The sequence below is a fragment of the Tachysurus vachellii genome, chromosome 6 (genome assembly GCF_030014155.1).
Source record: "Tachysurus vachellii isolate PV-2020 chromosome 6, HZAU_Pvac_v1, whole genome shotgun sequence".
Classification (NCBI taxonomy): Eukaryota; Metazoa; Chordata; class Actinopteri; order Siluriformes; family Bagridae; genus Tachysurus; species Tachysurus vachellii.
This window is the reverse complement of record NC_083465.1, coordinates 16,646,586-16,658,300: the sequence shown is the minus strand read 5'-3', so window position 1 is coordinate 16,658,300 and position 11,715 is coordinate 16,646,586. Positions and strand designations below refer to the sequence as shown.

At 37.1% G+C, this 11,715-nt stretch overlaps 2 protein-coding genes across 3 annotated transcripts; both read right to left on the bottom strand.

The window, feature by feature from the left end:
- Positions 1-1,316: 1,316 nt before the first annotated feature.
- Positions 1,317-5,058, bottom strand: sdhaf4 (succinate dehydrogenase complex assembly factor 4). Its single transcript, XM_060871406.1, has 3 exons — positions 4,931-5,058; positions 4,710-4,832; positions 1,317-1,703 (listed from the first exon to the last, which is right to left on the bottom strand). The coding sequence occupies exons 1-3, from the start codon at positions 5,007-5,009 to the stop codon at positions 1,594-1,596; spliced, it is 312 nt and encodes a 103-aa protein (XP_060727389.1). The 5' UTR covers positions 5,010-5,058; the 3' UTR covers positions 1,317-1,593.
- Positions 5,059-6,092: 1,034 nt separating this feature from the next.
- tlx1 (T cell leukemia homeobox 1) lies at positions 6,093-10,974 on the bottom strand. 2 transcript variants are annotated; one of them, XM_060872583.1, is made up of 3 exons: positions 10,308-10,974; positions 8,865-9,102; positions 6,093-7,708 (listed from the first exon to the last, which is right to left on the bottom strand). In XM_060872583.1, exons 1-3 carry the CDS (start codon positions 10,777-10,779, stop codon positions 7,498-7,500), a joined length of 921 nt encoding a protein of 306 aa, XP_060728566.1. In that variant the 5' UTR covers positions 10,780-10,974; the 3' UTR covers positions 6,093-7,497. The 2 variants fall into 2 exon arrangements, with proteins under 2 accessions (XP_060728566.1, XP_060728567.1); XM_060872584.1 differs by having other exon boundaries at positions 8,865-9,066; positions 10,308-10,972.
- Positions 10,975-11,715: the final 741 nt, after the last annotated feature.

Genomic DNA, 11,715 nt, shown 5'->3' with positions numbered 1-11,715 from the left:
GCAGACACAGGCAGAGACACGCAGACACAGGCAGAGACACACAGACACTGGCAGACACAGGCAGAGACACGCAGACACTGGCAGACACAGGCAGAGACACGCAGACACTGGCAGACACAGGCAGAGACACGCAGACACTGGCAGACACAGGCAGAGACACGCAGACACTGGCAGACACAGGCAGAGACACGCAGACACTGGCAGACACAGGCAGAGACACGCAGACACTGGCAGACACAGGCAGAGACACGCAGACACTGGCAGACACAGGCAGAGACACGCAGACACTGGCAGACACAGGCAGAGACACGCAGACACTGGCAGACACAGGCAGAGACACGCAGACACTGGCAGACACAGGCAGAGACACGCAGACACTGGCAGACACAGGCAGAGACACGCAGACACTGGCAGACACAGGCAGAGACACGCAGACACAGGCAGAGACACGCAGACACTGGCAGACACAGGCAGAGACACGCAGACACTGGCAGACACAGGCAGAGACACGCAGACACTGGCAGACACAGGCAGAGACACGCAGGCACAGGCAGAAACAGGCAGAGACACGCAGACACAGGCAGAAACAGGCAGACACAGGCAGAGATACGCAGACACAGGCAGAGATACGCAGACACAGGCAGAGACACGCAGACACAGGCAGAGACACGCAGACACAGACAGAAACAGGCAGACACAGGCAGAGACACGCAGAAGCAGGCAGAGACACAGGCAGAGACACGCAGAAACAGGCAGAGACACACAGAAACAGGCAGAGACACACAGAAACAGGCAGAGACACACAGAAACAGGCAGAGACACACAGAAACAGGCAGAGACACGCAGAAACAGGCAGAGACACGCAGACATAGGCAGAGACAGGCAGACATAGGCAGAGACAGGCAGAGACACGCAGACACAGGCAGAGACACGCAGACACAGGCAGAGACACGCAGACACAGGCAGAAACAGGCAGAAACAGGCAGAGACACGCAGACACAGGCAGAGACACGCAGACACACGCAGACACAGGCAGAGACATGCAGACACACGCAGGCACAGGCAGAGACACGCAGACACAGGCAGAGACACGCAGACACAGACAGAAACAGGCAGACACAGGCAGACACAGGCAGAGACAGGCAGAGACAGGCAGAGACAGGCAGAGACACACAGAGACAGGCAGAGACACAGAGAAACAGGCAGAGACAGGCAGAGACACGCAGACACAGGCAGAGACACGCAGACACTTTCACATAATTTTTTAATTTCAGAAAAATACTGTGTGTTTACAAATACTTTAGACAGAAACAAAGTCAAAACCCACTGTTTTATTCAAATATATTTTACATTTGTTCTTTCTGACATTCCTGTTTTATATTGATGCAATAACTTTTTAAGCAAAAATGTTTTTCAACAAAAAAATAGATCAACAAATCAACCAAATAATTCAAGTGCTAGTACAAAGACACAAACAAAGTAAATGCACCAGTAAATGCAGCAAATTTCCCAAAAATATATTACATGGTTTATCTACATGATAACACACATGCAGTGAAATCAACACACTTCAGTACATATGTTAACATTCACCTAAAAGTCAATACAGCGTCCCTTTTTCTCCCAGTCTCCGTACCGTGTTGGCTCGGGGCCTGTTGGGCCACCTTTTTCTTTTGTGTGTGGATTCACATCATCTGGAAATTCTGTAAGGTAAACAAAGACTTAAAGTTTTCATGTTTTAGATCAATATATCTAAACAAAACCTCTTATATACTGCATGTTATACATTGTGTTCACTCTTCTACTCTTATCTCTGAGAAAAAAGAATGGTTCTACACTTTATTTTGCCTAACGGTGGAAGAAGTGTGGAATCTGTGTCATCATATATATATATATATATATATATATATATATATATATATATATATATATATAGTCATGATGCATACACAAAGTGTTCATGCCTCTTCAGTTTCACTGATTTGGATATTACTGCTTTACCCATATTGTTAAATTTAGTAGAAATTCTAAAACAATACAATTATATAAGGATAGATTTAATATAAATCAATCTAACTAAATCTAAATTAACCAAGGGTTAATATACAGGTGCTAATATGTAATGACCACAGTCAATTTTTAGAAAATATAATTTCTGAAAATACAGAAACTACAGAGTGGGACTACTGTATGAATCAAAGAGGTAGAGAAGAAAGTCTTCGTGAAGACTTCGAGAAGAAACAAAGTCTTCGTGGAGTCTGGTACAAAAACATTTTTACTCTTTTTTTTTAAAGATTTTTTTGTGTAGAAAGTGACTGAAAGATAAGAACAAATAGTCTAAATAGTCTAGTTACAGAATTTCTCAAGTGTGTTTTACATTTTATATGTCTGTATGTATGAAAAAATAGCAAACTAGCTAGAAAAACTGAAAATTGAGCTCAGGTGCATCCCATTTTCCAATGATCATAACTGAAGTTTCTGCAAACTGATTTAAGTTCACATTCAGTAAAGCCAGTTTAACTTAACCTGGAACGCCACACCCCATCAACATAAAGCCAGGAAGCTGGCAGCACACGTCAGCAGAAAAACAAACCACAGGCCACAAGCAAGGTCACAGGAACTCACAGCACTCAGAAACAGATTATAAAGAGGGTAGAGAAACAAACAAAATACAGCAATTCCATCATCTAAATGGCAGATGTTTAGAACCACTGAAACTCTGCTCAGAAGTGTCCAGCCAAACTGAGGTAACAGTAGAGTGAATGTTCTTCTTTGCATTGCTTTAACTATGTTCTTTAACATAGAGCAGACAGATGGAAGGCAGTCCTTAGTAAAGGCACACTTCAATTTAAGCTGAACGGATTCAGAGTAGAGACGTAAAAAAGAGAAAGAGAGAGAGAGAGAAGGAGAGAGAGAGAGAAAGAGCGAGAGAGAGAGATGGAGAGAGAGAGAGAGAGAGAGAGAGAGGAGAGAAAGAGAGAAAGAGAGAGAGAGAGATGGAGAAAGAGAGATAAAGAGGGGAGAGAGAGGGAGAAAGAGAGAGATAGAGGGAGAAAGAACAAGAGGGAGAGAGAGAACGAGGCAAAACATGCAACCATGATGACATAGTGGTGATTAAACAGTTTAACAGCAGAGTGACTCTCAATCCAAAGTTCAAGAGCTTCTGTGGATAAGACTGGGAAAAGATCCTCAAATCCAGGAGTGACAAGCTTCACATACCCAAGATGATGATGATAATAATAATAATAACAATAATAATAATAATAATAATAATAAATGCTAGGCTGCCATGGTGCTTCAACAAAGTAGTGAATAAAGGGTCTGGATTCTTGTGCAATAATACACAGTTAATGAAATCCTGACTGACATTAGGTTTATGATTTAGAGTAAAGCTGTAATGTAACCCATAAAGGAAACATGAGGAAAGGGGTTGAAAACACACAGCAGCAAAAGCTATAAATAAATAAATAACATAAATGTGATTCATATTATAAGAGAAATAAAATTCCAGTGATTAATAAAGCAAAATAATTCAGGTGGGGAGTAGTAGGAGTGCCAGAGAGACAACAGGTGGATACGTGGATGAAACCAGCCTTAAAAAAAAAGTCTTTTTGAAAGCAGTCAATGCCACCATTAGTATTCTCTTCTGCTCTAAACTAAGAATAATACCTGAGTCATCTAATAAAAAAGTACCCTGGGTATAAAGGCTTATCAACCATTAACAGTATGAAAATAATATGTACCACATAATTCCAAAAACTCATGATATGTGGGCCTTCCGTCTTTTGCCATTTATAATATAAAAATCTCTATATATGTTTCATATATTGGATATCATATAACTAGCTCAACATTGAGTCTATCCCCATTTAATTTTTTAACCAATCAATGTCCATTACCAATGTCACTCCTTTTTTGTTATTGTGAGATCTTTAGACTACAATACATCATTCTTGTATCTGAGCATCACCGTATCTTCAATATTTCATAACACACTTTACCACAGAAATGATATTTATTACATCATCATAACCTCTTTCAGCTCCTCTCTTCTGGCAGGTGCTACAGAACTTTGTTTAATAAAACTTCCAGACACAGGAACCGTTTCTTTCCCCAGGCAATCACCCTGATCAACAACTCACCATAATTATATTCCCTGCTTCATATCTATAAGTACTGCATTATCAGAAATGTCAGTCATCACATCATCCGTATACGTTACACACACTACTGCTGCATATTGTACAAAAGCATAATATTGCACAATATTGTTATTTGCACTACCACATTTTATGTACATAACTGATCAGTCATATATTCTGTATTCATATTTAATACTCATTCTGTCTATATTGTCTGCGTTGTCTTGTATAGTATAGGGTTATTTATGTCTGTACTTTTGAGAGTCACAAACAGCTGGAACCAAGTTCCTTGTGTGTGTAAACACACTTGGCCAATAAACCTGATTCTGATCATAATTCACAGCTCTAATCTCATCTCCTTCTGATGGCAGGTAGGCAGCTACATTAACGGTAAGCACATATAATAGACACGTACAGCGGTGCTTGAATGTTTTCTTAACCCTGAAGAAGTCCAGAGAAGCCACTTATAAACAAATGAAGCAGAAAAATTATACTTCATTATGGAAAACGGATCAATATTAAGGTGAAATTGTTGGAGTTTTCTGCTAAAGTGCATCAGTGACTTACTTTTAAAGGCGTCTGTAGATTTTTTCTGGTCATCTTCTGTGTCAAACTTCCCCTGAGGTGTGTTTGGTTTGCGAAGAGGCTTTTTATCCTTTACGGTTGTGTAGCCTGTTGTCCTTAAACCAGCTGGAACACAGAAAAAAGGCATCACAGTGAGGATTTAACTGCATTTAACTACTGCAAACAGCTACAAACAGATCAGTAAAAACGCACACATCAGTTACCTGTAACCATCGATTCTAACAACAGTCCATTCTTTAGCAAACTTTGATTGGTAAAAGAACAGAAGCGTAAAAGAGACATTATGCTCAGCTGTAGGTTACACAACAGCGCAAATGTTTTGGCGCACGAAAATGACGCGAACGGCTAAAGCCCAGCAATGCATTCAAGGGTGGTAAAGCTGCGCAAGTTATTCGCAGTCTTAATATGCGCAGAGGAAAGATTGCGTCCTTTTAACTCACAGTTCATTTCTCATATTCTTAAATCAAATACATTTAAAACGAAAGGAAATTTACTGATATATTAGACACTTTGTGACAGAAATTAGAACCATATTGCCTACTGGGCCATAAGGCAGTATTTCAGTTAATTATTCGTATTTTATTTTCACAAACAAAAGCTAATTAGAGGTCATTTTAATCAAGTTAAACTGTATTTCATTTTCACATGAATGATCTACAAGATCCTTCAAATCCAGGGAAAATCCAGAGGCGAAGAAATCTTCAAGAGTTCATTGTCTTTATTCTGAACTACTTTGTGGGTAATAGGTGTAAATTATCCCATTAAAAAAAATAACTCATTTAAAGTCAATAGCATCAGATAATAATTATATTATGAAAATGACAAACAAACAATAGGTATGTTTATTCATTGTGAATATTTCAACACATCACTTTCACACTTTCCTGAAATTAAATGGCCAACAACAATCCTGACATTATAAATAAACAGAACTCAATACACCTGACTATACGCTTAGGACTTCCTAATGAAAACAATGAAAATAAATGTGAAAGAGTGATATGTCCACATGCGTTCAGGCTCAGAATAAATTTGTCCATGTTGTTCCTCTGGAAAAGATTTCAGAAAGTAATCCAAGCAGTTATATATAATTATAATATCCAAATATCCCTTGAATAAACCTTGAAGGGTTCTTTTTTATTAGAAATCTTTATTTTTCTAGAGATAATTATTAAATGGTTTGTATAGATCCCAGCTTGTTTAAACTTTTAATAGACAAAAATATAAGACAGCATGTAGAAATAAAAAAAGAAAAAAAAAGAGAAAAAAAAAGAAAAATAGGGACCAATATGCTTCATTTGTTTGGGTCAAACTGTATCACTAATATGGCCTTTTGTTTAAATTTAATATATAGCCTTCCACTCATTATGTTTACTTTTAAAGTAGTTTATTCACACAGAAATCATGATCTCTGACCAGCACATACTGTAGTGTGGTGTAATTTAGTTACAAAAAATTCAGAGGTAATAAAAATTGTAGTACACAAAGTTTCCAGTAAAATAAAATCAGTATATGGACTGGTTTTAATCCATTTTTCTCACCCTCAGCTGATAAAGGACATTTGTTCAAAACGTCATGATTTTCTAGAAACTTTGTGCATGCCAGAATTGTTACTACCTTTGTACAGCATCTAATTGTTCCATGGAAAGTTGGAAGAAAGCTATTTGCAATGATGGTTTCCTGCATAACTGCATAACAGCTTACCCTTGTGGAAAAGGCAGAGATGAACTGTTAAATATTTATTAAGCAGACAGAAACCAGTTATGCTGGAATCTTGAATTCTTCACAAAATTGTATAAAAAAAAAAGGGGTAAAAAAATAAAAATAAAAAAAGCTTAAACCAGTCTTTGTTTGCTTGCTTTTTGACATCTCACCATGACAGCAGATTTGTGTTTAGCTTGGGTTGATATTGTTGTTTCCCTTGATTCCCATGTCTTAATATTTTGGATACGTTTAATGCACTGTATAGCATTTGGAATGTGCTAATGGACCTTAACATGATACTCCTTTAGATTTGGCCATGGAAAGTTTCAAACACACTCTCACATCTGCATACTGTTAATATCACAAACACACTGTTACATTTCCCATACAATGAGGAGAACATACATTTATCGTGCAACCAAAACAGTTATTCACTCCGAAATTAAATCCAATAATAATCTAAAAATGTGACTTGCTATGGAATGTCAGTATTTAAATGTTAAAAAGTTTAGTTCAGTGTTCAAAACATTATCTGAACAAAGCAAAATGACAAAATAATATACACAGCTGTTTTACTGCAAAATAATGTAGCCTATCCAGATCTCGTTTACAAGATCAAGACTCTCGGTATTAAAATAGGGTTCGTTTCAGATCCGTGTCTGATTACGGATTTATTTATTTTTTGACCTCCAGAATAAGTGCTTGAAACCTGATTCTTGAATCCACTTTCTGTTCAGCTTTAAAAATGTTGTTGCAACTAAACCCAGAACTGCGTGCGTCTAATTCTACAATGCAGTGAAGAGTAAAAGTGCAAAAAAATGCTGAATATAAAAATATAGCCAACTTCACTGTGTGTGTGCCAATAAAACCTTTAGAAACATCCGGTATTATAATAATTCCTTACAGTTCTTGTTCAGACTGGATACATGAATAAGCCGTGAAGAAATAAACCTGCTTTTCTGCGGTAATAATAATAACAGGGAGTGAAATGTGACGTCGGTCTTATTAAATTATTTACAGCTATATCTAGTTAGACGAGCCTAGAAAAAGAAGAGAGTCGGAGTCACTAGTCGCAGGTGGAGACGCTGCTGATCTTGTTAGTGTTATCAGTCCATGGCTGCAGGTTGTGCAGAGCGAACAGGGAGCTGTTGTGCAAGCAGATCGGGTCTGGATTTACAGGTTGGTTTAAAGTCTTTTGAAAAGCTTCTTGCTGCAGCTGCATTAATAAGCGATTCGCCTGCTGCCGCTCGGCCTCTCTTTCCTCCGCCGTCTGCCTCCTGAACACACGGAACATTACCGTCAATATATTAATAAGACGAAGAATAGGAAGAAGAAGAATAGGAAGGAGAAGAAGAAGATGATGATGAAGAAGAAGATGATGATGAAGAAGAAAGGAAGATATATTTTGCCAGAGGAAAGGTTATAATGCCAGAGGATCATATAATTAATACCCCAATTAGAAAGGTTTTATAACATCCCTCATCCCATATATTTATGGTGTTTAATCATGTAAACATTTATACATTGGCTCATTGTGCAATAACTCAATCGCATAAATAAAGAAATAAATAACACAATTACACTTGAGGATATTGTCAAACAAATGTATGGTGTTTATCGTATTTAACCTAAAGTATTAAAATCAGTTAAATAATTACTTGTGTAATATCTGAGAATAGATAGATAGATAGATAGATAGATAGATAGATAGATAGATAGATAGATAGATAGATAGATAGTATAACACGCGATCAGTAAACAAAGTAACAAGAAACATGGGGTTAGCCTTAATATTTATTATTTAATTTATTAAACGTCTTTTGTGTAACGTTATCTTTCTGTAAACGGTTGTTATTTTGTTATATGAACATTCATTCGGTGATTAGATAGAAAGATAAGAGCAACTGTAATATTAAACAAATTAAACAAATTGATTACTGTTTAATTCCGATCATTGTTTGTACTTTTGTCTTTTTAATAAACTATATATCACTGTAAATGTTCTAATAGAATACACATTTACACACATACACACATATACACAGATATACACATATGTACACACATATACACACATACACACATATACACACACATATACACATACACATACACACATATATACACACATATACACACACATATACAAAGAGATTCGGTCAATTTGTTTACCTCCATAATTGTTTACAAATATGCATTATTCCGAAAATTAGATTGATAAATTACTGCTTTAGAACTTCGACACAGTTAAAAAATTAATTTGCAGATGTTTCTGCAGGAATATCAAATAATGTTAAATGTTTTGTTGGAAAAGAACCGAACCGAACCGAACTGAAAGGAACCGAACAGGGTCAATACGGATCAGTGCTTACAATCTCTTTATGAATGTACATGTAAATGTTGACTTTGGAGATTAGGGCATTTAAAGCTCACCTCCATTTTGTTCTTCTGTTCTGAAACCATGTTTTGACTTGTGCATCAGTCATTTTAAGTGCTTTTGCCAGAGCTGCTCTCTCTGCTGAAGCCAGGTACTTCTGACGGTGAAAGCGTTTCTCCAGCTCGCAAATCTGCAGGCGTGTGAACGACGTCCTCGGCTTCTTCTTCTTCGGTGGTGTGCGGTTCTGGTACGGGTGACCTATACGGCGTGTTACAGTGAAGGGTGAGAGGGCCACTGGATTGGGGAAAACAGGGCAAAAGCAAGCAAGGGCTGATCAGCAACACGACACAGCGAAGCAGCCAAGAGACAAAGCACTTTACTGCTAACATGGAGCGGGGTTTCTAACTACAGCATGAAGTCAATGATACACAGCATTTCAGGTGACAAAATGAAACAAAAATAAACACAGTGCAAGAACTAGCCATAGCACTCGGGCTAGATTAACATATTCATAGCAAAAGCTGTATTTGCACATAATCAATTTAGATCATTTCACTATCATTATATAAGGATATTCCTAATTTAATCCTAAAAGGAAATAAGTGCACATGATTAGTTGATTAGGTTGATTGGTCTACCATGTTCATTCACAAAGGCCTAGATTCCACCAGATGTAATAATAATCCATTGCATTTACAATAATTTTATATTTTCGTAATAAATAATCACAATGGCGAATTTATCACTTATAATCTGCTTAAAATGCATGTTACCTCGATAGATAAAAATAAAAAACATTTACAAGGCAATGATAAATGTGTGCTGTTTAATTATAAGGACTTGTTTTTAACCAAATATGTCACAATAAATGGTTCTTGTAGTTATGTTTATTTAAATAATATTGGAGAATTTTGCTCTGTTTTTTTTTAACCACTGTTACCTGTTGAGCTGTTTACTGCACAAACATGTCCTATTATCTGCCTGTGGTTTGGCATTTGTGTTTGCTTTGTATTGCTTGTCGTACTGTAAAATAGCCTTTGCCTATAAAAATGCAGTAAAACAAACAAACAAAAAAACTTGAAAAATAAATGAATAAATAAATGTCACATAAATTATAATTTTAACAATTGTATTGTTCCCGAACAGATCAGATTTAAAATAAAAAAAATAGAATTGTTAACAGTCTACATATAAAACGAATATTTGATAATGTCTTTAAAACTGTGTAGCTGTTATTTTTTGCACAATAACTACATAAATATATGTGTATATTATATTATATTATATTATATTATATTATATTATATTATATTACATTATATTATATTATATTATATTATATTATATTATATTATATTATATTACATTATATTATATTATATTATATTATATTATATTATATTATATTATATTATATTATATTATATTATATTATTTGAGTTAATAATTATGTATAATATATTATGTTAGAATATGAGATATGTGTTATGTTATATTACCTGTAAACCTCTCTTTGGTGTATCTCCTGTTACTCTCCATCCACGGAAATGTTAATCCCGTGAGGTTGTTCAGAGTGCCCATGCCTGCCATGTTGTGCATCGGGGCGCCGCTTGTGGGAATGGAGGAGTGTACGCTGTTGAGTGGCCGGTGTGCGGGAACACGGATCACCCCGGACGCATTCAGGCCGTTTCCGTTCCCGTTCATGCCAACGTTCATATTGTAGGAGCCACCGAGCGGTGCAGCGCTGCACGCATTACTGTTGTATCCGCCGGTGTTATTGACGTTGTAGTTGCCCGTCATGGTGTTGTAGGCATTGCTCACAATGTTCCCCAGCCCGTAGTCCAAGTCCTGCATCCTGGGGTTAGAGATCATACAACTCCCTTGTTCTGCATTGTTGAGAATCTGATCGATTCCGAAGCTAATGGAGTCTATGTGTGTGTGGTGGAGATGTGCACCTATGTTATGATCCATGGTCCCGAAAAGGCGCGCGCTCCCAGAGCTCCTCCGCGCCGCGCCTGTTCACGCAGCTACAGGAGCGCGGCTTATTGCGTGTATCCTCGCTGTCTCAAAACCACGAGTGCGTGAGCATGGGTGAGAAACACTGAACTTCAGTCGTTTGCCGTTTTCCCCTACCTCCTTTTTGGCTTAGAGCAAGCCTGCCGGATGGAGGGAGCCACGGGAGCATCAATCAAAATGCCAAATAGGCCGGGTAAGATTAAGCAAGAGGCTTTCAGGCTTCGGTTCCAATTGGCTAAAAAATAACGACGATTCCATTATATATAAGACATAACAAAGGTCACCAATCCCCTCTTTGAACGAGTCTAATACAAAGCGCAATTGTATCCTATTTTATAAGAAATAAAAGCCGCAGTCTCTGGCATCAATAATAATTCAGAAATTAAACAGAAATATGACACGTTACCAAATAAGAGTAAATAGTAATATAAAAAGTATTACCAAGAGTATTAATTTCTGTTTTACCAGTTTGTTCCTCAGATATAGACTAAATTTGTGATTTTGCCTACGTTTTGAAGAATTTGTATAGATTCTTCTAAATTAAATGTTTTTCTTAAATTGTCTCGAATGTAATGAATTAAATGCTAAAAACGTAAAGTAGATTTTCCAACATTAAAATACTGCACATACAAAAGCATCATTTCATATGAGTTTACAACAGCGCAGAGTTTCGGTAGTCTTTGTGACCGCTTTATCATCTTTGCACGATTTTATTGTAACTTTGCTGTTTGCCCTTTCAGCCTCTAACTGAATTAAAGCCTGACTCGATTAGTGCAAAGGCTATATATCAGGTCATGTGGGTTTGTGCAAAGAAGTCATGCAATAACAGCCGCTTAATAGCTAAATAACATCATATTATTATATCATATCATTTTTAGCCCAAATCTTCTT

Coding starts and splice junctions, on each gene's coding strand:
- sdhaf4 (XM_060871406.1), bottom strand. CDS start 5,009: ATGTCTCTTTTACGCTTCTGTTCTTTTACCAATCAAAGTTTGCTAAAG. Junction 4,833..4,930: donor GTTAGAATCGATGGTTACAG/GTAACTGATGTG, acceptor TCTGTGTTCCAG/CTGGTTTAAGGACAACAGGC. Junction 1,704..4,709: donor ATCTACAGACGCCTTTAAAA/GTAAGTCACTGA, acceptor TTTACCTTACAG/AATTTCCAGATGATGTGAAT.
- tlx1 (XM_060872583.1), bottom strand. CDS start 10,779: ATGGATCATAACATAGGTGCACATCTCCACCACACACACATAGACTCC. Junction 9,103..10,307: donor CACCAAAGAGAGGTTTACAG/GTAATATAACAT, acceptor TCCCCAATCCAG/TGGCCCTCTCACCCTTCACT. Junction 7,709..8,864: donor AACAGAAGAACAAAATGGAG/GTGAGCTTTAAA, acceptor CCGTGTGTTCAG/GAGGCAGACGGCGGAGGAAA.